The sequence below is a fragment of the Python bivittatus genome, unplaced genomic scaffold (genome assembly GCF_059951505.1).
Source record: "Python bivittatus isolate LINGU-HERP-01145 unplaced genomic scaffold, Pbiv_v1 ctg000960_np1212, whole genome shotgun sequence".
Classification (NCBI taxonomy): domain Eukaryota; kingdom Metazoa; phylum Chordata; class Lepidosauria; order Squamata; family Pythonidae; genus Python; species Python bivittatus.
This window is the reverse complement of record NW_028277124.1, coordinates 5,579,310-5,606,723: the sequence shown is the minus strand read 5'-3', so window position 1 is coordinate 5,606,723 and position 27,414 is coordinate 5,579,310. Positions and strand designations below refer to the sequence as shown.

At 38.5% G+C, this 27,414-nt stretch overlaps 3 protein-coding genes across 6 annotated transcripts in view; 1 reads left to right on the top strand and 2 right to left on the bottom strand.

Annotated features, from left to right (window-relative positions):
- The window catches only part of MTRR (5-methyltetrahydrofolate-homocysteine methyltransferase reductase), a 44,613-nt gene extending 33,198 nt beyond the window's left edge, over positions 1-11,415 (bottom strand). For 2 of the 4 annotated variants that reach the window (XM_088131431.1, XM_088131434.1), the window contains exons 1-7: positions 11,106-11,415; positions 10,091-10,248; positions 7,385-7,538; positions 5,380-5,497; positions 4,091-4,421; positions 3,343-3,462; positions 1,312-1,465 (exon numbers count right to left, since the gene is read on the bottom strand). In XM_088131431.1, coding sequence (XP_087987557.1) covers positions 1,312-1,465; positions 3,343-3,462; positions 4,091-4,421; positions 5,380-5,497; positions 7,385-7,538; positions 10,091-10,234 — 1,021 coding nt within the window. In that variant the 5' untranslated portion in view covers positions 10,235-10,248; positions 11,106-11,415. The other 2 variants (XM_088131433.1, XM_088131432.1) reach the window with 2 other exon arrangements.
- A 645-nt stretch (positions 11,416-12,060) lies between these two features.
- FASTKD3 (FASTK mitochondrial RNA regulator 3) lies at positions 12,061-23,521 on the top strand. The gene is given in 8 exon segments (XM_007438492.4): positions 12,061-12,440; positions 13,250-14,704; positions 18,430-18,509; positions 19,080-19,254; positions 20,133-20,202; positions 21,531-21,645; positions 22,372-22,467; positions 22,469-23,521. Coding segments are annotated over 7 exon segments (1,989 nt in total). The 5' UTR covers positions 12,061-12,440; positions 13,250-13,272; the 3' UTR covers positions 22,490-23,521.
- On the bottom strand, positions 23,501-26,551 carry CFAP90 (cilia and flagella associated protein 90). The gene is made up of 3 exons (XM_025173380.2): positions 26,118-26,551; positions 25,177-25,293; positions 23,501-23,951 (listed from the first exon to the last, which is right to left on the bottom strand). Exons 1-3 carry the CDS (start codon positions 26,298-26,300, stop codon positions 23,781-23,783), a joined length of 471 nt encoding a protein of 156 aa, XP_025029148.1. The 5' UTR covers positions 26,301-26,551; the 3' UTR covers positions 23,501-23,780.
- Between the last annotated feature and the right edge of the window lie 863 nt (positions 26,552-27,414).

Here is a 27,414-nt window from a genome sequence, read left to right as displayed (position 1 = left end):
AGCATAAAGCAAGCCCTGCGATATAATTTGCCCACATATTCTGAGTACTGCATTGAGCATGCTCGTAACTGACAAACCCAAAGTGCTTAGAGGACAATTTTGGAGGGTAAACCGAAAACCCTCCCTGGAACACTTCCTCAAGTCCTACAGAAGGGTTCTTGGGATAAATGTTAAAAGGTAACAAGATCAACTGTACAGAGTTTATATCCAGTGATGTCCATTTGTATCTGAACTCCAGACTGAACAGAGCTTTTAGAGCAGATTTTATGGGTATGTAAAGAAAGGAGATCAATGGGAAGTTCTGTCTGAGTAGAAATCCATTTGGATTTGGATTGGATAAAACAGGAAGATCCTAAGAACATTTCTTTCAGAAGGAATCTTAGAACGTAAAGTTTGGGGGTAGGGGGGACCCACAGGTAGTACCTGGAAAAACATTCCCCAACTTGGAACCCTCCAACGGTGCTGTGATAGCACCCCCAAATTCCAGCCATTGTGGAATTCTGGGAGTCGTAGTTCCAATATAGCTCAGCAGCACCAAGCTAGGCAAGGAAGACTGAGATCATTTTCTTTATTAATTAGCTATCTGAAATACTGAGATGCAGAACAGCAACTTAGTAAACTTCACAAGAGAGAGCCCAGATTTCAGTCATGAAAGAAACAGGCAGGATAAGAGGACAGTTCCTTACGAATCAGTAACTGTTAGAGATAAACTGACATTGTCACAAAGCAAAGTGTTTCTATGATCCTCAAATTTATACTGGGGCAAGGCAATTTTATGTAAATTCATCTGACTTCTGAGACGACATTCTTGATGAAAGTTTGCAGTGAACCTAAAATTGTTCAGGATAATGAGTCCCAAGAAGAGCTCCTAAAGGATCTAAACAAACCCAGTAAATTCAACTAAAATAAGATTAATGTTATAATTTTAAGCCCATATAATATGGAATAAACCTATCAGTTGGACAAAAGTGTATGTATCTGAGTATATGAACCCAGGACTAAGCTGTAAATAAACCATCTAGAAAAAATAATGCAATGATTCACATACCCATTTGGGAAAACACACACACACACACACACACACACACACACCAAACCACAACCCCCACTCATCTGCTGATGGCATTTGAACTAGTAGTATACATTATTGTAAACAAAAAAAGGCATCAAAAGATGTGTGGAGTTTATTTCAATTACAGAAATTAATGAAAGATAGCTGTCTCCAGACAAAAACAGGAAAATAACACATGAAACCACATTATTTCTCAAAAGGCAGCATAGTATGCCATATAGAACAGACATATAACTTACCTCTCTTTTTAGTGCCTTCCTTAACTCTTAAGCAAACAAAGTGATCTTTTTTTCCCAAGAGCCCCAAAATATCAAGAAGTTCCTCCACCTCCATGGCATTATTGGGAGAAATTATATTAAAGGCATCTCCAGGCTGGTAGTTAAATGTTGTTTCCTGTATTCAAATTATTACTATTACTACTATTACTACTACTACTACTACTACTATTATTATTATTATTATTATTATTATTACTGGAATAGCACAAAACAAAGAACAAAGAATCACATCTTTTCTGACGAATATTCTTTGAAAATTTGAGTTCCAGCCAACCTAGGAATTATCCAAGTAACACTGTAAGATGTAACATGTTACTTACAGGACTGTCTCTCCTGAACTGTTTCTACCCATCCTATCCAATCTGTATAATGGTATGTGGGAATGACCTTGGGAGACCTTGATGAGACGCAACCAAGGAACAATCAGATAAAAGGCAGGAATGTGGGCCCGCAGCAGGAATGTGGGCAGGGCAAGAGGCTCAAAGAGACCCTCCCTAGTTTTGGGCTGTAAATGGGATGGGCGGGGGGAGGGGGAGAAGTACTTTCAGACTTGCAAGATTCTATTAATGTAACCTTACAATAAAGTAGAATGAGCTCATCTGGTCATGTTTCCTGTCTGGTCTACCTTGTAAGGCTGACATCAATCTTGCAAGTATTATGTATATTGTGTATTTTGTTTTTTATTTTGTTTTATTGTAAACCACCTAGAGTCATGTAAAAGTGAGATGGGTGGCTATATAAATTGAATGAATGAATGAATGAATGAACAAATGCGCCCAGCAAGGTGGTTTTTTGTAAATCCAGAGTTGATACAGCTGAAATATTTAGTTCTTGTAAATATTTGTATTTGTTTGTTATTCCCCCAATGCACCAATAACCATAGAGATGATTTTGCAAGATCTTCTATCTCTTAAATTTTAAAGACTCTCTTCTATTTTTCTGACTTGTTCCATCACCTGATGCACCTGCATCAATATTTAATATTTACCACTTAGAAGCAAATTCTCCAACCAAATTTATTCAAGGCTTTTAGTTACTTTTTGTATAAATCTTGACTGATTCTGATTTGATGTGTATACAGAGGCCAAAGGTATAGCCTTATCATCAAACTTTCCTTTAATAAAAACAAATCTTCCCTATCTTTTAAAATCTTTTCTACCATTAAAGTCTCTATTAGCTTTAAATAAGGACTATCCTTCTTATTTGTCCCTTCCATAAAAAAATTGTCTTCCAAAATATTTATCCTTAATCTTTTCTGATTTATATGTTTCCTGTGACATAACCACAGATGGATTGAAGGATCTTGCATATTTACTGATTCTAGTTCTTTTTATTGGATTGCCCAACATTAGCCTATTACAGTTCTGCTGTTCTTGTCTTGCTTACCTTTCCTACAAAACAAGCTTATCGACAGTGAAGTTCAGTTGTCCTGCCAACACATTTGTGATGAAATTCATGAAAGTATTAAGAAGTGTTTTCTGACTAGCTCTCCTTTTTTACCCCCATACCATTTTTCCCTACCTCGTCCCCAGCTTGCTTCTCCATTTACCTCCCACACACAAAAGAGTTCACAGAAGATTAATTAGATCCTCTGATCAGTCTAGGTTAGAGGGTTTTTACATTGAGCTCCTGCAATTCCTACCCAGCTGCCTTGTCCTTATTTTAATTTCTAAACTTCGCCATTCTCTGTGCTTTATTTTACTTATTTCCCAACTAATATGAAACAATATCAAATCCCATAATTTATAGAACTACCAAAGAGGCTTTTAGAATACCTCTTTTACATACAATGCACAAAAGTGAGGAAAGCCTAAATCAGTTCAATCAAGTGCACATTGAATGCCAAGTATCTAATATAGGGAGGTAAAACAGAAAACCAGGATAGGGACAGCACAGTTGGGATTATTAGGAATTCATCACATTGAAATATTTATTGCTGTTCTACATGTTTATCAGTATCATCTCAAGTAATTAAAAAAACCATCAACTTACAGAAATATCCAGTTCAATCAGCAAAGTTTTTTTTATTGCATCATCCATGGTAATTTGAATGGCCTTGGTGACAGGAACATGGAAAATGCTGCTCTCTGAAACATAAGGTAGGCTGACCTCCTGAAAATAAATTGACAGACGTTTAGTCCAAAGGAGTAAACTACAATAAATAATTGCACAAGATGTTTGAGATTTACATTAGATGAACAATCCAGCCAAATAAAGTACTTTTAGAGCCATACATTTCAACATAGAAGATTAACATTTATTTTCCTTCTCCTGGAACATGTGTCACCCGCATTTTCACATGACATCCACCTTTTTTATTGCCTCTTCCAATTTTAGAATTCTAACATCAAAGGAGCAAGGGCCAAACTGCCTTTAATAGATGGTGAAACAAGGAATCTCAGTCCAAATCTACCCACTCCAAGGACAACCTCTCAGCTTGACCTAGACTCTGCTGAATTCTAGTCGTACTTTGCAGGGATTAGAGGTCTGCAAAATTATTTGCAAGAAAAAAGCTTAATTATTAAAGACCTAATTAACAGACAGTCCTGAGTAAGACAGGGTACTGTTGAAGAACTCATGCTGACATCCATATTTTCCTAATTTGCTTTAGTAGCTACCCAATTAAAATAATTTTCAGAAGACTCCTCTATATACTTAGTGGGAATTTTAATGCAAAAGTCAAGATTCCAGATTCTGAAGAGTTTATGGCTAGAAACATCTTTAATATGGGAGACTTTACCTGGCCACTGCTTTCTTCAAACTGCACTTCTAGGTATTCTGGTGGCAAAGCAGGAATATTAAGAGTAGCCTTTGAGAGCGGAGGCACTGAGCAAGAAAGTGAAGGTTGAGAGCTTTCAGTGGGAAGTTCTGAGTTAATATATGCTTTTGATGAAAGATTATTTTTCACATCAGAATCTTCAATCTTCAAGTGTTCTGCTTGGAGGCTTAGGCATAGATTAGAAAACTTGTTGGCACAAAAAGATGTATTTTTGTCTTCTTTTCTAGATGCAAACTCTTGATTAAGTGCAACCCAGAGCCCAGTAATCCATGGTTCAACCACCAGCTCCAACCTGAAACAAAGTAAAGAGAGTAAATTGAGAAAATCAGGGTAAAATCAAGTCTCTTTTGAGTTAGTCTTGACTTCAGCATGACTTCTTGGTCGCATTCATGCAGTTTGCTTGGCAACAATATGGAAGTGATTTGTCATTCTCAGAAGGTAAGCAGAGTTGATCCTGGTTACTACTTGGATGAAAGGCCACATTGGAATTCTAGGCTGAAGGGTAAAAACCATTCCTGAGGAAGATAATGACAAACCACTTCTATTCTGTTGCTCGAAAAACAATGCAGACAAGTCCATAAAGACACCAGGATTAGGGACTTGAAGGAGACTTGACTTTAAATGAAATAGAATAAATATTATTTAACTGGCTGCTGTTAAAGGAAAAGACTAGAGCCCATCTCTGTCAACAGATATAATCATGATTAAATGCCACAATAAAAAAACACACTTTTTGGAAATCCTCTGGACAGCATTTGCACAAAGAAAGGTATAAGAACTTAATGCTGCAAAGAAAGGAAAGGCTAATCTTCCTCTTTTTTTCTATAACCTCGCACAAACTCCACATTTGTGAACTTAAGATACAAGTCTTTCCTAGAATTTGTATAAAAGCAAGGCAAGATGATAAAGATGACAGCTGTCCCTGAGTCCTTGGGATTCCTTCTGCTCAATAGTTCTGCCAGCAGGCAAAAGAACCAATGTGCTGTCTCAACTGAGATAAGGCAAACTCTGCAGCTTTAATTTGTGCTACCACAATTGTCCCGGGATTCAAGACTAGCATGGGCAGCATGAGGCCATGTCAACTCTAGCCAACTTCCTGGCATATTTTTCCCAGCCTTTACACCCTATCTCCCCACATTTTTTGTTATGGGACCAGCCTCATTCCACTGAGTAAAAACAATGACATTTCCATCTATGCGTGTTGGGAAGAAATTAAAATCAAACTTATCCGAAAAAAATTAGGTTCTTACCCTACAGCATCATCAGCCAATCCCACTTCATAAAACCGTTGAGCCCCAAGTTCCACAAATCGTTTGTCTATTATTTTCCCACCATTGCAGAAGAATGTGTATTCAGAGTCTCCTAGACCTGAAAAGATCAAAATAAAGATTAAACCTTGCACCAGACACCCAGATCACTTAAACAGACAAAGAATTCCAAAATGAATTAAAAATTATACTCATTCATTTGCCCCCCCCCCCAAAAAAACAACCCTCTCTCTACATCCCAAAAGAATCCTAGAATGGGTCAGCATAATTTCTATATATTAGTACACTTCTCTGTAAAGATTGTACAGGGGAATTCCATGCTTTATTTCAAGCTCAGAATTACTGACACCACCACCAGGTCAGCATTCTTCAACCAGCTTAGACACAGTTTCCAATACACATCGTCTCCAGCCAGTATCACTCCAACAATATGTTAGGATTGGCTGAAATATATCTTTTGTTATCTGTTTGTAGATATTCACTAACATTTGAGTAACAGCTATGAGCACAGACATAAAGGAATTTTCTATAGCCTCTGCCTATGGAAGAACTTCAGCTTTTTTCCAGAGTTTCTTTTGATCTCCATAGAAATCAAATCAACATTCCATGTAGAAAATAAGATAACCTCTAGGCAATAGACTAAATCAACTCCACACTTCAACCAACCAGAGAGAACTTCAGAAATGGTGAGTTCTTTTTGAAATAAAATGGAGTATGAGTATCATTTCTTCCTAGCTGGTGAAGGCTACCTGGTAGGTGACATGCGGTTGGGTCAGCCTCCATAAGGGAGCAGGTACCAAGGGTAACCTAGCAAGACTGAGTGGTTGTGGGTATTTGGACCAACTGGTCCTGGAAAATGTGTGTCTTTAGTCCTGAATGCGGTTATACTTCCTTGTTTGGGACTTGCGCAATTTGGGAGTTTTCCTGGACTCACAGCTCCTGTTCAAAGAATAGGTGGCACCTGTGGCTAGGAAGACCTTTGCCCAGATTCCATCTGTAAGTTGTGCCTGTTTCTGGACCAGCCTGCCCTCCAGCCACTCACTCATTCCTTGATTACCTTGCATGTAAGTTTAAACTGCCCAAACAATAAAGTGATCTAGGGTGAATCCTACATCTACTTCTAGAAGATGAATCAAGGACTAGGTGGTGAAAGAAGTCAGCTTTCAGTCTCAGATGAACAGCAATGTCTACCCAGAGATACATGACTTTGCTTCAGCAAATAACTGTTCTGTGCTCAGAGATGGAAGAGATTTCACACACAAGTTAAGGAAACTGTAGCCAAATCTATTTATCATTTGTCATTTGGATGACAATTGGTAATATATTTTACAATCTGTACAGAAAAGTTGTCCTTTGGAGAAACTGTGCTGTTCTTTCATTATTTATAGTATTATTTATAAAAGCCAAAGATTTTTGTCATTCTTTAATAGACCATTGATGACACTGTTTCAAGATTCATTGGATTTAGTGTATTATTTACAGGCTTTTAAATTGTATTTTATTTTTATCTCTATGATTTATGTTATATTAACTTGTTTCTTTATGACTATTTTATTTAGAAAATGTTTAACCTATTTTTCAATTTTTAAAAAAGGCAAAAATAGAATTAAGAAATTAGCACCCTATAACTCCATCCAGATCTGGGGCTGGGAAGAGAAGGAAGTGTTGACCAAAGAAAGATGCACTTTAGGCTCAACAAAAATAGACCCAGAATGGGTACCTTTTTCATACACAGTTTATTCTTATCAGCAGTGCCAATTGATTAGGAAGAATGGAAAACCACTGATGGCCTTTCGGGAAGTTGATGTTCTCTAAGTAGGTCAAGTTGCAAAAATCCTGCAATGGCTCTACTGTCCCAGAACCAAGTACAAGACCAGGTAAAGAAAGAATTTAATCTACTCCAAGAGTGATATATTTACTTGGTAATTTATACTTAGCCCAGATTTTTTCCTGCCTCATATGAATGAGTAAATTATAAGTCATTTACCTAGCAGTCCATATCGTATATGAGAAAAATGATCAGATGGCAAACTTTTGTTGTTAATTTCCTTTAGAAATTTGACTGCAGTGTCTGGAGGCTCTCCTGTACCAGTAGTAGAAGTAACAATAACCACAGGATCCTTTTCCTTATCCAAGTTATACTATAAATCAAAAAGAAGATGTTAAAGTACCGAACACAAAATAACTCTGTGCCATCTGTACATACACTAAGAAATTTATATCTACCAATATAAGGTTATGTCTTCGTGATGTTTTAGCTGTTTTCTAAGATTTTTGAGTACCCAGCTTGTTGCTAAAACTACTTTTTCAGATATTAAGCCTACAAAGTGGGTGATAAACTGCAAGGATAAGTGGCATCCCCATGACTACCTGAAGATCCCTGCCTCACCCTCTGATCTGGCACTCCAGAGGATCAAAAGGTCAGTCAAATTAGGTGGATACTTAATGCTCTAGCTCAAGTGTTTTTCAGCCTTAGCAACTTTAAGATGTGTGGACTTCAACTCCCAGAATTCACCATTCACCATCTTAAAGTTGCCCATGTCAAGAAACACTGCTCCAGCTTTATGACAAAGACCCAAACAGCACTAAAAATATTCAGAGATCTACCATATGAATTACTAAATTCTTTACAGTCAATTCAACACATATTTATTGTATCTAAGAATACAGTAGCATAACATATTTATTTATCAAATTTGTCACCGCCCATCTTGTTGAATGACTTACAACACGGTGAAAAAAAGTGGATTAAGAACTGTCTCATTTGGAACAATTTGCCAATTAACAAAAAAAAATACTAACAAAAAATAAATATATTCCACTGCAGCATCAATGGAATAACTACATGAAGCATTTAACCTCTAAAATTTACTCTAGTTCTTATAATAGGCAAATGAGTAACATTCCAGATTCTGTATCATATCAGTCGGCAAGAGCCAACTGATAGGGAATCAAAGACATATGTCTTTCTGGCATATTGAACTGAGAAACACTGATGATGATATTAACTGGAAAAAAAGTTTAGCAGATGGGCAATAATGCTAAGACCTTGTTTGAAGAACATTTTTCCATCGGTGACCTTACAAAGTTGACATGCCAATGAAATAAGAGAAGTTTAAAAGGATCCCAAAATGAACCATGTAATTATCATGTAAAGACTGAGATATACTTTATATGTGATAAATATGGACTACACCTTTATTCGACAAGTGCAGACGCACTTAAAAGGATATAAAAATCCCGTGAAGTTAGCCATCTTTGTACATCTTCAGCTCATCTTTTCTGAAGATCCAAACATCTGAGTAACTATGGACCTCTTTGATATTTTCTATACCTAGCAACTAATTTCTTTTCTTCAATTATTAATTAAGCATGTTTCTAAAAGTTGACACTTTTCTTAAGGTTCAAAACCTCTACTTAGAATTATTTCAGAATCAAACTTGATGAATGCAGGTTTTTAAAACCATTCAGTTGAAAATGTCTTATACAAAATAGCTCCTTAGTCCAAGGATAAATAACCTAAAGTTCCAGGGTCACATATCACCCAAAAACCCCTTTTCTGGACACCAGAGCTCTTCCAATTACTGCTTATCCCTACTTTAGGCTCTGGAAGCTTATTTTCTTGATTTTAATTTACCAAATGTTGTTCCCTTATTTTAGCCTTCATATTTAATTGCTTTAAAAAGCAAAATTTATTGTTCACATATCTACAGAATCAATAACATTTGTGCTCCACTATTATATTCACTTGGTATGTAAGACAAAAAGTCAAAGGTCAGGCAGATTATTTATCCTATTTTAATTTGCTTTTCAAACAGCAGGGTGCCTCCAGAAAATGTTAGTTGTTTTAATTTCCTGTTTGAAATATAAGAACACAGAGGAAAAAAGTACATAAAATCTGCATCGTTTAATTGACCAGAAATTTCTACTTTTCTGGCATTGGTTTTATCAAAGCTTTATTTCAGATTTATATCACTTTTCCTTTTTTTTTTTATTCCTAGCATAATCAAAAAGAGGTCTCAACATTATCAGTTTATATATAATTATCATGCTGACCATTTAACATTTTAGCAAATGTATGTTACAAATGTAACACATTTTAGCCAGTTCTTGAATTTTTAACAATGTGCATGTCTCTATTTCAGTGTGATTAGACCAACCACTGGAATATACATATCAATGGAGTTTCTGGCACAAACAGGCCTATATTTATAATATTTGCAGAGTTTGGTCATTTCTAATTCAATTATTGAAGACAATACCTACATAGGCTATATTCAGCACAATATACTATTTCTGGATTAGAAACAAATGGGATTAAATTCTAGTCACTGCCTTTCTCAGTTTAATCTGCCTTCCTAATATATCCTGAGGAAGAAGCTGAAATACAGATAAATGCATTTTAAAAAATATCCTTGCTACTCTATTTCTCTCTCCAGTTCCTTTTCTCTTTGAAAAACGATAAACTTCTTGAAGGGTGGAACTATAAGCCATTCTATTAATGCCATGTGCACTGACAGGTCTATACAAATAATTGACTACGGTGCAACAATTTATTTAATTATTTTTAATAGAAAAACTTCTAAGGAATCATTTGAACTTTCAGAAAAAAGAGCCCAAGAGAAAGTGCAAAATCATATAGTGCTCGTTTTAATTTAATTGTCAAAAGTGGCCAATAAGAACAGAGTCTCACCTGCTCTGACTCACTGATGCAGTGAATATCAGCTTCAAACCCATGTTCCTTTGCCTGCTGACATATTTCTTCAGCTATGGCTTTTGCCTGGCCTTTCTGACTTGCATAAAGCAGCAGAAATCTTCTATTTGTTTTGCAGCACATTTTTCAAGGTTCAGCTAAGTGGGGCAGGAAAAGGAAAAAAGGTGGTGCAGTTACTTCTAATGCAACAGTTAGACACAGCCCTTTTCTACACCCACCCTCTTTTGTACGTATTTCTTTAGTTTTACAGAAAAATACACTGGGTGGAAACCCTGTGCACAGCACCTACATTTATTAGAGTTCCAATCTTCTAGTCAGGAAAGCTAACGACAAATAAAATACAAAACAAAAATAAAAACTAATGTTAAAAAGAGCAACTAAAGGCCTGGCAAAGGAGATGCATCTTGACTGCTAGTGCAAAAACAGGGAGAGTGGGGATCAAATACAATTCCCACGGGAGCACATTCCCACATGACCGATAAGCGTATCCCTGAAAGCAGGCCAGAAGGTGGATAGGGCAGGTCTCGAAGGGTCAGGCCCTAAGCCATTGAGGGCTTGTACATGGAAAAGTACTGATATCCAGGGCAGATTTTTTAACATGGCCCTCTACTGAAGCATTCCACGTTTTGCACCAATGGAAGCTGGCGCTGCATTTGTCCGTTTCGCTTACTGTCCCCTCCATTTCCAAAGGCTCTGAGCGGCTTACAGTAACAACGCAAAAAGTTAAAAATAACCCTGGCTTCCAACGCCCCAAATGCCTCTCTGAACAGACATCTTTGCACGGTTCTTCGAAAATGTAACGGGCGCCCGAGGGTGGGGATCCGGAGGCGCGTCTCTCTCCACACGTGGGTCTCCGCGAAGGAGGGTTCCGCGGCCAGCCCCGGCCGGATCTCCCCAGACGGATAAATCCCGCACTGGGAATCTTTTTTCCTTCCTTCCTTTTTCTTTCTTTTCGGGGCATAAAAGGTAAAGCATTATGACCACAGAAAAATACCTCTCCTTTAAACAGAGCTGCGGCTGCTTTTCTTCCCGAGAAGGGTACAACGGCCTCCGACCGCACGCGCGTGCCGCAGCACCGCACGGCTTTGCGCTGCTACTCGGATCCTTCCGGGCCCCGGGTCAGAGAGTAATCCGGCGCGGCCAGAAGGGGACCCACGTGAAAGAGCCCGAAACGCGGCCTGCGGTCTTTTCCGGCGCTTTGCCTCCGAGGGAACGCGCAGCGGAGCGCCGGCTCTCCAGAAACCCTCGCCGAAGAGGCTGATCCCCCACCGCCCGGGGCACGTCCCAAGCCCTGTCTCTGTCACTCAATCGTCACTGAAGGGGTTGGGACATTAAAAAAAAAAAAAAAGTAGATTAATCTTCAAGTCTATGAAGAGGCGACTTCCATCTTTCCCCCCCTTCTCTACCTTCGAGGGAGAGGCCATAGGGACCTGCCTAAGAAACTCCTCACCCCGCTCAGTTTTTTGACATGCAAACAGTGGAACAGATTACACACTCAGATGGTAGCATTAAGCTTTTTTGCAAAACTGCCAGGAAAAAATACAATGCATAATTGTTCTACACGGCAGGAAGGGCTGGGTCGCCTTGCTTGCAGTAGCCGGCGACGCTGAGATGGAAACTAACTATGATCTATCATGAGCTCCACTATTTGAAATGTTGAGGCATCCTGCAAGCCGATGAATTTTGATTCCCGCTCCCGTCATCCACCAACAAACATGAGGCAAAATCAACCCGGAGCGCGGGGCGAATATTTCTCTGCACATTTCTATCTCCACGAAGGATACAAAAGCAAATCAGGATCAGGCTGCAGGGACGAACTGGGCTCTGCAACGGCCCTGTAGCCAATCAATGAAATCGGGAGGTGGGAACAAGACGGAAAGGCGGGTTCCGATTGGTCTCCGCGCTTGGGCTGAAGTGGAACCTGAAATCGCCGAGGAAGGAGGTAGGGGTGATCTGCACGTGGAGCTGGCGGGAAGGGGACATAGCGATTGCGAGGGCTGCGGAGCGCTGCGCCGGCTGCGCTGTTTCCTGCTTCGCTGTTGAGTTCAGGAGGTCTCTCTGACTTAGCCTCTTCCAACCCTTGCAGGGATAGGACTCCCAGGATCTAGTTCCGCGCGGCTTGCAGCGGGTGGGCGCTGTTGTGAGTTTGGGAGCTGTGGTTCTCCGGGCGGTGGGTGCTGCGTTGACGGCTACTTGTAAAAACAGACTGGGCAGCTTTGGAAAGACTCAGCTTTTCTGGCCCCCTCGAGCTCGTGCGACTCCCTTTGCCCTGAATGTTTGCCTGCTCGCTCGGGCCTCGGCGGAAGCCCCCCTCTTGACGCCTCGTAAGGTGGATATTTGTATATTCTTAAGAGGGCTTTTTCTGTTAGGTCACCCCCTCCGACGAAAGATAAAGCATGCTGCATTCTGACGAAAGTACAGTAGCTGCTAGAAACGGTGTAATCCACTTCTGGTTTCTAAGGGTTATTTATGTTATGCTTTATTGCTTGCTGTTGCTGCCAGAGGGGTCATCTACACCGTCTTCCTTGTGTGAGAGCAGCAACTTTGATTATCTCCTTTTCCAGGTGCGAGAAAAGGACCGCTGTGGGGACAGCAGTGTGCCACTTTCCTCCTGCCTCCTACTGTGAGGACCAGAGGAAAACACGTTGCCAGGGGGGTAGGAAAGGGCTCATACTAGTCCCGTTTCGCACAAAATGTCTTGAATCCTGTCAGTGATGTAAATTGTTTGTAATATTTGTAATTTGTAATTACATATTACATATTTGTAAACATTTGCAATTGTTTATGCATTGTATGTTGCATAATTGTGTATTTTTTTTAATATCACAAATACAGATGAGTAGGATTGAAGTTTCTCACTTGGCTGCTGGACATCTTATCTAGCTACTTATTCCAGCTTCAGAACTTCAATAATCCTTACCCATAATACTTTCAAACATATATTTACGGATGTTAAATGCTTTAATGTGTTTTTCTGAGCTGAATCCGTTAGTTAACAGTTTCATATTCTAGTCTTTCTGTATTCACACAGAATTGATTCATTGACATAATTCTAATTACGCTGCTTCTTGTCCTGTCATTTCAAACTGTTTAAATTAAAAAGGCAATCTTTATAGTAACTTTTTCTTCTATTTGCAGCCAATATCAATAGCTAAGCTACGATGGCTGTTACAGTTTTCAGATCTTTCCAAGTATATGCTTCTAATGTACAAGCACGCCGACAATTGCTAACTGGAAGCAGAGCCTTGAACCATTTTTGTCAGAAAATGAGGCAGTTCGCTGTCTGCTACTTTGACTCTTCTATATTGAAAAACCAAAGAGATTTCCAGTGCACTTCTTGTAGAAATTACTATATGAAACTAGAAAATCATATTAGCTCTGTTGTGGAAACAATGCAACATCTTGGAGAGGCCAATAACAATTTAAAATCTAATAGCAAGTCAGTGGATGAACAGATATTTTTAAAGGAATTGAACCAATGGTCTTCATGCAAGGACATTTTCAAATTTGTGAGTTCATTGGAAAGTTTATCTGACATCATGGTAGCAGCTATCTTTCAGCGGCTGGGTGAGGTCCAGTTACAGGACAACTTAATGAAAAGTCCTGAGGAACTGATGGAAAGCTACATCTTCAAATCACTTTGCTTGCAGCTGGAACAAGAATCTGCAAATTTGTCTGACTTTGCTCTTGTAAATTCTCTAAATGGTTTGACAAAGTTGTGTGTGGATCCTTGTAGTACCCTGATGGTTCGTTTGGTGTCAGAGAGCCAGGAACGTCTTGATAAGGGCCAGATGAGTATAAAAAATTTATGCATTCTTGGAGAAGGTTTATTTAACCTTGGAGGACCAGAACATACTATGCTGGAACAAGTTATGAATCAAATTCAAAGTACAAATCTTGAGGACTGGAATGTTGAAGAAATGGTCCTGGTATACAGAACTCTGCAGATAGGTATAGGTAGGACAGGGAAATTCCAGAACCTGTTGAACAAAATGAACAGTTTTGCAGAGTCAGAAGATTACCAGTTCACTCCCAGACAGACAAGTACAGTGTTAAATGCTCTGGTTGTTCTTGATGAAACCCAAGTCAATAACTTGATAATAAGACTTTGTAAGCATGCATCATGTTATATCCCATACTTCACAGATGATGAAATGATAAATGTGTTGGAAGCATTCATTCATTTTAGATGCTCTGACCAGTGTTTCACAGAAGCGCTAGAAAGACATGTTATCAAGTTTGCCTTTGTGATGCATCCCAACACAATTTCCAAAGTCATGCAGTACTGCAGCAGGCTATGTATTCTTTCCAAACCCATATTCAATGCAGTGGCAGAAACTTTTGTCTATAATGCTGACAATTTCACCATTTCTCAGATTGTTGAGCAGGTTGTTCCATTTGGGAAGCTCAACTATTTGCCCCCATGTGCCCCATCTTTTTTCCGACAGGTTGAAAGGCTTGTTAGGATGCGACTTTCTGAGTTTGAGCCTCATGTGCTTCTGAACCTTCTTCATTCATGCATTCTTGTTAAATGCTATCCACTAAATTTTATGGAAAAACTGTTCAGTCCCTATTTTCTGCAGCAGTTGCAAGGTAAGCAAGTAAACTTTATAATTTCTGTTATAATAGTCATCTTATTACAATTGTTTTCAGTTTGTAGGAGTCATGCCTTCCTTAATAAGATTAGTAAGGCATCCAACTGCCTGGGAGGTCATAGAGGAACTTTACACATCCTGGAAGAGATAGGTAGCATTTACAGAACAAACCAAGTACGGTTGAAGTATTGACATCTGTCTGGGTCATCCCTATTTGCCTTACCCAACTTGTCAGTGGTTGAACTGGATTGTTCAAGATTTCATATCTGCTAGGTTTGTTTTTCTGATTAGCAGTAATGACCATGGCATGGCCATTGAGAGGCCTCGCAAGTGGGCAGGGAGCAGCCAGTTGGAGTTTTGGGGGTATTCATGACAATCTGTAAACAATAGTGTGTAATAAGCTCTCCCATCAGGGAGCCCAGATTTGAGTTTTGCTCTGCAAAAACTAGAATGTACCGTAGAATGTATTATAGAACCCTTTCTTTGATTATAGAGATTGCAGAGCAAATTTACATAAAAATGAACATCTCTAAACAATATATGAGAAGTTGGGAGTTAGGGTTAGGATTATCAGAATAATAAAGCTGAGCTGAGAATCAGGCCCATTTTGAATCTTGTTTTTGCCATGAAGAAACTTGCTATTAAGTAAACTACTCTTTCTTAACCTTAGTTCTCCACACAAATCTATAATATAAAGATTGTGGAGTAAAGCTGATACATTTAAAAGGTTATTGTAAAGATTATAGCTAGATAGGGTAAAATGTTTGAAAAATGTTTCAAACACTTGAAAATGCTATAAAGTATTACAGTTCAGTGTAGCACTTTAGTTCCAAGAAACAAAGGGATGTTACTATTAGGGGAAAGTAAGGCAAGTAACATGCCCCTGTGAAATCAGTGATGCTACAATGGCCTATACTGAAAATGTGTTCACCTGGAGATTGAGAGAATGTGGTTTTCCTAGTTTACTTACTGCTTTAGTGAGTGTTCACTAAAGCATTGGAAGCTTCCTAGACTCAGTTCCTACTCAGCTGATGGCTGTAGCTAGGAGGGCCTCTCTATCTCTCTGTCTTTCTACACCTCATAAGTATCTCTCTATCTCTCTATCTCTATCTCTCTACACCTCATATCTATCTCTCTATACCTCATAAGTAGGCATGACCTCTCCTGGATTAGGAGGCCCTGTTCATACCTTAGTCGCTGCCATTTGGATTATTACAAGGCACTCTACATGGGGCTGCCCTTGATGATCATCCAGAACCTTAATTTGGCTCAGAATGCACCAGCTTGAGCAGATATAGGAGCTGCTATAGCATTGCTTAAAAGTTTGTGAACCCTTTTGAATTTTCAGGGTATCTGCATAAATATGACCTAAAACATGAGCTGTTCTCCATACATCCTAAAATTAGAGAAAGAGAACCCAGTTAAACAAATGAATAAAAATCATTATATCTGTTCATTGATTTATTGAGGAAAATGATCCAAAGGTATGTATTTGTGTGTAGCATAAGTATGTGAACCTTTGCTTTCAGTAACTGGTGTGTCTCCCTTGGGCAGCAATAACTGCAGCTGAATGTTTCCAATAACTGTTGATCAGTCCTGAATGTCAGCTTGGAGGAATTTTAACCCATTCCTCCTTACAAAAAAGCTTCAACTCAGGGATGTTGTGAGACTTCCTCTCATGAACTGCCTGCTTCAGATCCTTCTACAACATTTCTATAGGATTAAGGTCAGGACTTTGACTTGGCCATTCCAAAAAATTAGCTTTCTTCTGTTTTAACCATTCTTTAGTTGTATGACTTGTGTGTTTTGGGTCTTTTTAAAAAAATATTTTTATTAGAATTTTACAATACAGTAAAAGTATAAAAAATGAAAAGAAAAATAAAAAAGATAAGAATTAGAAAAAAAGAAGTGAAGAAAATAAAACATGGAATTTTGTCGTCTGCCCTTCTTTCTATCAAATAATTGCCATCTTACTCTTTCCCCTCCTTCTTTAACCCTTTCTAATCCCCATGTGTTTTGGGTGGTTGTTTTGCTACATGACCCACTTTCTCTTGAGCTTCAATTCACAGACACATACTCTGACATTTTCCTGAAGAATTTGCTGGTACAATTCAGAATTCATAGTTCCATCAACGATGGCAAGCCATCCTGGTCCAGACACAGCAAAGCAGGCCCAAACCATGATACCGCCACCACCATGTTTCACAGATGGGATATGGTTCTTCAGCTGGAATGCTGTCTTTGCCTTTTGCTAAACATAACACTTTTAATTCAAGCCGAAAAGTTCTATTTTGGTCTCATCCATCCACAGAACATTCTTCCAATAGCCTTCTGGCTTATCCATGTGGTCTTTCACTGACTGTAGATGGGCGGCAATGCCCTTTTTGGAGAGTAGTGTCTTTCTCCTTGCAACCCTGCCATGCACACCATTATTGTTCAGTGCACTCCTGTTGGTGGTCTCATGAACACTGACAGTCCCCAATGCACGATAGGTCTTTAGTTCCTTAGACATTACTCTGGGGTTATTTGAGACATTCCATAGTATTACCCCTTTCTCTTGGTGTGGTCTTGGTTGACCACTCCTGGGGAGGATAATAGTGGTGTTGAATTGCCTCCATTTATATGCAATCTGCCTGACAGTGGACTGATAGAATCCAAACTCTTTGGAAATAGTTTTGTAACCTTTTCCAGCCCGGTGATCATCAACAACTGTTTTTCAGAAGCCCTCAGAAATCTTTGTTTGAGCCATAACACTCTTCCACATACTGTACCTGTGTTGTGAAGATCAGATTTTGATAATGAATACCTAGATTTCTGTTCTTTAAATATGGCAGGACCTCCCACACTCAAATCTAATTATCCCATTGATTGAAACACCTGACTCTAATTTCCCCTTCAAATTAACTGATAATCCTAGAGGTTCAGATACTTTTGCTACACACAAATATGTAGCTTTGGATCATTTTCCTCAATAAATAAATGAACAAGTATAATGCTTTTGACTTATTTGTTTAATTGGGTTCTCTTTATGTAATTTTAGGACTTGTGTGGAGAACAGATCATGTTTAGTTCATATTTATGCATAAATATTGAACATTCAAAAGGGTTCCCAAGCTTTTAAGCACCACTGTAGGTTCTCCTTTGTAACTTCTCTATTTTGAGAGCTGCACTGATTACCAGTTACCTTCTGGGTGGTAATCAAGGTAATGGTTGTTGCCTTGAAAATCTTGCACAGGACCCCCTACCAGTGGGTTCTGCCTGTCCAGTAAGATCTGAAAAGGGAAATTCTCCCCAGATCCTTCCTCCTAGGGAATGTCATCTTCAGGAAGCCCAGGGGTGTGCCTTCTCATTTAGGGCCCCTTCTTTGACACAACATCCCCCCGCCCCCAGGTTAGACCTTGTTGGTTTTTCAGAAAACCATCAAATGTGGCTATTCCAGAGAGCCTTTGGAATGGAGTTGTTATGAGTGCCATCCTGTAATGCATTTCTGTTTAAAGTTTGCTGTTTCTTTGCATTAGAGGACTTGTAAGTCTTATGTTATTGGTGATGATTATGAATGATGATGATAATGATTTAATTTTTTAATTGTGGAAGGGAATGTAAGCTGCTGAAGAGATTTTTGGGGTTGGAATGGTGTATAAACACTAGTAAATAAATGAAAGCTGTGGAATCAACTTTAAGTTGCTTTATGATGATTGGTCTGTCTGGTTGTTTGCATCTCAGCTGAAAGTCCCAGCTTGAAGATTTTTTCTCAATTGACACAGCTATTTTTAACCGTTCAACTGGAGTGTCCATACTATAAGGTATGATATTAATGATGTTAATTAATATTGCTATTTAAGCAGATGCTGGCTTAAATCTGTACACATTTACTCAGACTAAGTAGCGTTTCATAATACTAATGACCAAATGTAATAATGTTGCTTATTAGTAATCCTCCATATCAGCAATAACTTTGTTGATGTTTTAGGCTGTAGTTCTGTGGGTTTCTGGCCATAGGATATAGCAGGATGGAGAGGAGGGTGTTCATATAGATGCATACTAGCGGGGGAAAACTTTTGCCCCCATTACAGTACTTCTGTGCTGGGGCAAGAACCCAGGGGCATGACATCTGAGTTATATTGCCTTGTACTCAGTGGAGGTAAAAATAAGAGCCTGCTAACATTACTTTATAGGTTTTCCGATTTGGTGGTTTCTCCACTGTAGCTTCTCCTCCTTATTCCTCATTAGGATTGTTCTGCCACCATTATTTTCCTTGTTATATTATCAGTTCATCAGTGCATTTTTAAAACTACTTGCATTTTTACTCATATTTGTTTTGTTAACTGGCAGAAAGCAACTTGGCATATTTTTTTAATAATTGGTCTTTACAGAATCCCGGGCTCCATCTAAATTACCAAGTCAAGTCCTTTCATACCAGATGTGAGTCATTAGAATCCAAGGTAGATCTTCATCTTTTCAGCAAAGTGAAGATTGGCATGATTGACCTCTTGGGGGACCAAAAATATTTTGCCTGTAATGTTCTGACTCCATATCACTACACCATAGGTGAGCAAACTGTGTTACTTTTCAGATAGCTGTGTTTACTTTCAGATAGGTGTGCATTTTTTTCAGGGCTGAATGGGTGGAATGGCCATATTCCAAAGAGTAATGGGTGGGACAAGGACTCAATTTATGTCCATCATATTTACATTTAATTTTTGCTAAAATTAAATGGAATAAGGTTACTCGCCAGTCATATATTTAATTATTTTCCCCTTGTGTCACCTTAACAATTATACTTTCATATTAACTTCTGGAAATTTCTGTTAGTTGCTGCTGGACCTCTAGATGACTTCAGGGACTTGTTTTAGACTTAGGCAATCATTTCCACTGGTGTCATTTGCCTAATGATTTTCATCCCATAGTTTTGGAATTTGTGTGTTCTTCTTCAGAGTCTGTTTGTATGTAGCCTTCATACACAATACTGAAGGTGTACAAACTATGGTCCTAGAACTTCATGTTCATTCAGAACTCCAGCAAGAGTGATCTGCCCTCCATACAGTCAACAGGATGAGGATGGGATGGGGGCATAGTGGTGGTGGTGATAAAAGGTGAAACCATTCTTCTTCTCTTCTCATTGGTGCAAGGGCAATAGACTGTTTCTTTGAACCCATGTAGCCCTTCATTTTTTCAACCATTATCATCTGCATGAAATTTCAGTGTTCTCTTATGAATTCTTAAGATTTTTCAACAGTTATCTTTGTTTCTAGCAAAGTTAAATGTACTTAACAAACAGTGAGGCTGCCCATTTTCCTCAGTTTTCCATGTTGCACATTGATTAAAAATCAAGTTAAAGTATTTATATTCAACTACGAGAATGAATGAAATACAGCAAAAAGACAATTGCAGGGATTGCTATTTTCTTTCTGTTTGTTCCATATAAGATATTGAGATTAAACTCAATGAAGAAGGATTTGTACTACCAGTCAATGCACAAGATGAGGTATATGAAAGGTAAGGAAAACTGGATTGTTGGTAACTGTTTTTAAAAGAGACCTCACAAACCTGAACCAGCTTTTTCAGTTTTTCTTTTCTCATACAAAAATAAAAATTACATAAGATATTTCTAGCATTTCAAATTGTGTTTCTGTTTGAAAAGTTTATTCCACTCTGTCGTAAGTGGCTGATTCTAATTGATTGTGACAGCAGAAGCAGAGCATTATAAATGTGCCAATATTGCTAGAATATCAGCAATATTGTGGTCCAAGAGTTCACGTGTTTTTAGTCTTGCTCAACAGAAGCATTTCTAGAAACCACTGGAAAAAACAGCACGGGTCGCATATTTTTCAGTGTTCATCAGAGTCAGGCTAGTGTTTCTGCTACATTTTTTGCCCCTGCCCCTTCTGGACTCTTTCAGTTCCCTAGGGCTGATTCCCAACTAAGGTGGCAGCATGCCATCCACCATGCTAGCCTGAGAAGGAAGGAACCCCTATTCACACCTTGCTGCTGCAGCAGATGCTACTAGTCCAGAAAAAGGAGACACGTGCTATGGGTTTGCTTTGCTTAGCAAACCACATTTAATTTGCATAACAGCTGTAGACCAGCGAAAACCCACATTCTTTCTGTCCATCAGTCTACGCTCCTGTTTATGCTCCTAACACTAATTGGCTTTGCTTGGAACTGCTTGTTGTACCATTCTCCCCAAAGCAACTTTTGTCATGCATATTTACTCATAGACGTAAGATTATTGCATTGTTTTGTATATTATTAGATGTAAGTACATGCTGTTACAATGTTAAGTGACAATATTGACTATGCCATATAATATCATTGACTGACTTGGTCAGGTTGCAGACTGTTGGCAGTCTTAATGAATTAATTGGTTATGCTTCATTGTGGCTGCACCCCAGATCTGCACTGAACTGAAATATCACATAGGAAGATCCTTCACCTGTTCTAGCAGACTATGGTAAAGTGTGGTGCAGCAATGGGATTTTCCCTGCATGATTTCTTGAAATTTCAATGTTAAAATATTAATAGAGGAAATAGGATCCAGATACAAAATAAGAGCACTACATGCAAAACATTACATACACCAACTTCATACAAAATATGAATCTGGATAGGTGTTTTCTTGCCCAGAAAATGCAGTATCTGAAAAAGTAGGAATGGTCAGCTTTTCCCAACTTGCTTCCTTTCTGATGTGTTGGAGTATATCTCTCATTATTCTCTGTGCTGGTCAGGAATGAGTTGTAGTTCAACACTGTTGAAGGGCATTGACTTAAGAAAAGTTTGTGCTGACACTTTGAATTTGAAGCAGTGATAATATTTTGATTTTACAGAATAGCTCTGTGCATTGATGATGAAAAGAGATTTTGTGCCAATAGCCACAATCTTCTTGGAAAAGAATCCATTAAGCAAAGACATCTGAAGCTCATTGGTTATGTGGTTGTACAGGTAAATTGAATATTACTGCTATATCTGGCTATATTTGGAGGTCCGTATTGATGCTTCATTCATATAAGTTTTTGCTTCTGAGGGTTGATCCAGACTATACTGCTCTTAGTCTCACAGCTAAAGAGTGAACTAAGGGCAAAAATGTGTGTCTCAAAGCAATAACAATACATAAAATGTTACCTTTCTACTGAATTGAATCACTGGAATGTCTACTTCAGTACTGGTTTCAGGTGACCAGAAATAGCTGTCCAAAATTTCAGAGAGGAATCTTTCTTTCTCCCACTTTGAGACTGCCCTTGGGACTTTCTTCATTTAAATTGAGTGTTTCACTTTAAACTATGGCCATAACCCTTAGATGAACTCTTCCCAGTGAGCATAATTGGATTTTATCCTAGCACTTAATATTTCAGCTTTAATAGAAGACAGCTATTATTCAAGACTAAAATCCCCAAGTCTAGTCCCTCTAAGACCTGTTGCCATCCCATTCCTATTGTGCCATATGCCTGGAGCCATACTTGCATCAATAGTTGGCAAAGGATAGGCTGTTTTATCTCTTAGCTCAACAATCCTCAGGTGAAGAAAGTAAATGCAAAGGGGTCAAATGCCCTTTTGTGATAGGCCTGTTCATGTTATTTTAGAAAAGAAAATTTAGGACAGAATTGTTCTGATGTTTTGTTCTCTGCAGAATTATTTGAATAATGGTTTCTTTGTTTCTTTACATTTCAGATCCCATTTTTTGAGTTTAACCCACTGAACAACAAAAATGATGTACTGGATTACCTACACAAGAAAGTATTTCCTAATTTTTATAGTTTCCATGAGTAATAAAGCTGAATCCAAATGAAGCTGAAATATATGTGAAGGCTATTGTTGATTTTGCATTTGGGAAAGATTAAAAATAAATCCAGTGTTTATCCTATTATATGGCTTTGTTTCCCAATGTTGCATAGAAAAAATGTACCAAATAGTAAAATGCATCTAAGCTTATTTTTTTAATGTGATTGACTTCATATCATATTAAACTGAAAAATAGCTGCATTTTTCCCTGATAGTATATAGAAGATCCTGGGAAATGTAACAGACTATTTAGTTTTAAAGGCTGCATGCACATGTATACTTAGGAGCCAGACTCGATGTGACAGTAAACATATAACTTGAATGTATATATGTTTGTTTTTTAAAAATTAACCTACCATAAGAAAGGTTTTTGTAGGGGCCACTGACTGCAAGTTTATCTTTTCCTCCTCTGTTGTCCTGATTAAAATTGACACTCCCTCCTTCTCTCCCAATGCTATTCTGTGCAGAAGCTTCCCTTCTGGGACTGATAGGAGATGCAGATAATTTTGTTTGGCTTATATCAGCTCATGCTACAGCTAATCCTAGTATCTAGTAGCTTTGACAAAAATTCCATTGCAAACAGCAATAGAAATAAAATCATGCAACTCCAAGTGATGTGATTAATGTCAAGGTTTAATGTTTGTACTTGGCACTGAAAAGCTTGTTATGAAGCTGCCCATCTATCAACTGATCTTCATTCCTGATGCACAGCTGATATATTCACGGGTACAGCCTTAGTATATAAGCAGGTTGATAGATATTTTTCTCAGGTTTGTTTGTTTTTTAATGGTGGCTTCATTAGTTAAGCATTCCAAGCACACTGATAAGCATTTTTCCTTAATTACAAAACTGTCAATTAATGAAGAGAAATGAAATTGGAAGGAAAAGCATGTTAAGCAAAAATACATGCTACCAAATCCTTTAGTTTTAATCTTATTAAGAATAAAAACTATCTTTAGCAGATCATAAGAAATGACAGAGGTGGTTATTTTCAGGTTAATACATGGTTACTCTAGTATGTTAAAAGTGTCAAGACACTTTTCTGGGGAAATCTCTGCACAATTTTTCCAGGAGAAAAAATGGAAAGGTGAGTACTAGTATAAGCTGGTAGTCACACAGTATCCTCATGCTTTAAGGGCCTAAAAAAGAAAGCCCTTTTTCAGCTAAAACCCCAGCAATAAATACATGAAGATACTATAATGTTACATTTGAACTGACTTTAAATCCAAGCAGGACACTACAGGAATTTGAGACCATATTGCTCTTAGGTATCTATCACAGTAGATCCTTAAGTTGCATTAACAGTGCTGGCAGCATTTTTCCATCAAACAAGCTATTCCATTTTTTCTGTAGAACTCTGCCCGTACATGATTAATGCGCACATGGTCTCGGATTAGCTCTTCCACAGGTTGGTTTATGCGCCGCCCATATTCAGAAGAGGACAAGACAGGTACAGTCCTTTTTTTTTCCTGTAAGAATATTTTTTGAGATGTGATTTCTCAGTATAAAAACCCAGCTGAGACAAAGAACAGAACTAGAGAAGATGCTTGGTATGGTGTTGCTGGCAGCAGTGGTGGATGTCCTGCATCCCAAATCAAAAGGACCTCTTCCAGATACACTCTGGCTTCCTGAAGGGAAAAGAAGCTTCTCTACCCCTGCAGCTTTGCCCTTTTCAGAAGATAAAAACATTCCCAAGCTATATCCATTAAAAATAGCTAGAGTCCCCTGCAATTCTTTACAAAAGGTAAGTGCTGTTGGGGTATAACTTCTTTCACCCTAAGGGGACTTCTCTTTAAAATGCCTCATACTTTATACAGATTATATAATGTGAACAAGCACTATGTCATTTATGCTACTAGGTATTTTCTCAAGAAAGGATTGTCAGTTTTTTTCTGCAAAATACAGCTGTCATCTAAGAGCAATGGGCATTTGTATAGCACTTTTAGAAGGCTTATGTATGTTATTTTACTTAAACCCACACAACTGACTTCTAATGTTCCATCAGCAATATTTTCCCCATAAAGTATATGCAAAGCTGAGGGGAGGACATACTGGCATGCCTTTCTCAATCCCATTTATTTCAGGGGTGGAGGCAAGTAATCACTAAGTTATCTTCCATTTTAATTAAAGAACCCAACATCTTAATTCTGTTTGTATTATACTGATAGCTTGGGGAAAAACATCCTTTCTTCTTCAGTCTAATTTAACTGCAAAATAACTATTTAGATTTAATGAAGGTATTAATCCTATCCATATTTTCACTGAAATACATAGCACTGTTTCCAAATGCTGCTTACTCCTAAATAATGCTTAATTCAGTAATTTTTATGAATTTTCCTAACTCCCAATCTCAAAATATCCCATTGCTCAAATATTTAGAAGTGTGTGGGGATAGATCTATCCCTGACTCAACCAGTGATCTTCCTGGCTGAGGGAGGCAGAATTTGAACTAAAATCTCGCTCTACCAAGAGTTGTGCAATGTAACCCTAAGTGTGTTATTTTGATGCAGCTTAGGGGTACTTACTCTTAAGTAAATTTGCATAAGATCCTAGCTTTAAACTGATAGTTATTACTCCAGTGCATGCTTGCAGAATGCAGTAACTGGCAGCAGCCAGAACTTGGCCATATCATGAGTAAGCAGAAAGGGAGGGTGAGTAGTGATTTTCATCACCCTGAGATTCCTCGACAATCACCTCATCATTAATGTGAAGTCCTTTGCTTTTCGCATGTTCTCTGTCACACCTATGGAGCTTTGCATCATAGCTGATCGGTCTTTTGAACACGCAGTCATACAGGGAAACAATTCCTGGCTTAAAGTAAAGAAGGCAGGGGAAGAAACATCATGGCAGTAATAGTTGAAAGCAATGGAAAACAAAAGAGGTTAATGATGAAACAACATCAGGATCACACTGATGGAACCAAGTCTCTTGAGCGTTCCAATATGCATAAACATTGGTGTTGCCATATGCAGTACTAAATTTTCATAGATGAATAATAATATATATGTTCTCATATCTTCATAAAGAATTGTCTGCTGTCAGTAAGTGACAGGACTTTTAATGAGGGGTTCCCCCCCCAAAACTATAGCACTGAACATTTTTGGAAACAGAGAATCTACAATAATTCCTATCTAGGAGATAGGAATGTGCAAACTTTTCTTTGATGGACTTGCCATAGCCACCATATATATTTGAGCTCATCCAACATGATTAAAAGCCCTTATGCACTGCTTAACTTCTAAAGAGAGAAAGAAGCACTAAGGTTGTGCCAGTGTCAGCATGCCATATGGCTGAATATGACCGTTGGCCCCCAAATTAATTATATTCCTGGTGTAGAGTAACACACTATAGCACATACAAGATACTGCTCATTAATGAGAAAGGTACAGACATACAGCTCTTTCTGACTTCACTAACAATTATACAAACAAGGTGATCCAGACTGAGTGCCATTGTAAAAGTATGTTCCATAGACCACATACTACAAATATTGCATATTGCAATTTGCTATATGGGGCTGAAAGGTTCTGAGCAATGCTCCATTCCCAGCTCCTTTTAATAGGTATTTCCATCATGACACTTGTCTTGGATCCATTGAGCCCCTCCCAATTATTGCACAAAATTTCTGGGCATACCTTGCTCTCCTGGTGAAAATAACTGACTTCAGGAAGGTCCTTGCGTCGGGGTGGGATGTAGCTGAAGGCTGACTGTGCAGAGAGTGGAAGCTGGTGTTGCCTTATTAGTGTCTCATTGATGCCTCCCAGTTCCTCCAACTCTTCCTCTTCGTCCAGTTCTTTCCCATTTTGGGCTCCTTGCATTCCCTCGTGAAGCCCAGTTTGGCTGGGTAGCAGGCTGGATTGCTTTGGACTCCCTACTAATCCCCCACCCAACCCCAGCTGGTGCGTTTGCAGAGTTCTTTGGTTACTAAGAGACCGTCTGAATAAACTATGATGTCAAATCACTTATAAGGGGGTGGGTGGGTTGGAAGTTTGAAAAAAGCTGTGGCTGGACAAAACAAAGCCTCAGCTGCTCTCCATAGCTGCCATGCGAAATCTGTTTAACAAGTAAAGCGTCTGTGAATCACAGTATTTGTTAGCAGGAATTTCTCTCAAATAATACAGGAATAGTAGACAGATAGAAAGAGCTAAGGCTGTGAGTCTAACTGAATTCACTGTGCAGTGTCTTCTGGATGACAGCATGTGTTTCTTGAAATATGAGACACCTCTGTAAGTGGTGGATAGAGATCACAGAATCTAAGTGGTGGAGTTGATACTCAAAGAGCCCAAAGGGGGAATGAGTTACTTTTCAATTGAAAGATGACAAAAAGTTATTGAACAATGAGGTTAAGAAGCGTGAATGATTTAACATTGTCAGGAGAGCCGTTACTGATGCCTGCATGTGAACAGACTAATAGGATATCATCAGATGTGCTTCGTTAGTAGCTGTTAATAAAAAGCACTGATGGGAAGAATCATATAGCCAATCTCTCAGTATCTATCCATTCCTAAAGGTGTTTTGTACCTTGGTGGAATTTATCCTAGGACATGGAGCTGAGCAACTTGGTAATTTTTCATTTCAGACCACGCACAATACTATTAGTTAAGGATGAAAAGGTAACAACACTGCCTGGTGAAATCCCAGCAAAATAGGCTTTTGTGGTTGAGAGATGTCACTGTTCTGCCAGGTTTCTACTTCCAACTTTTTTAATAGTAAAAGCAGATTAAATTATGGTAAATTGGAAACTAGATTTCCTTACCCTATGTAAATTATTCAGCTTTCAAAACTGACCTTTTTTTAATGTGGGTTTTGTGGGCATTGTACAATATTAGCTGATGTTATTCATCACTAGACAACAGCGTCTGCAGCCCCATTTAGGCAAACCCAAAATGATGACACATGTACAATGACATCATCACATAAATACTGCAATTA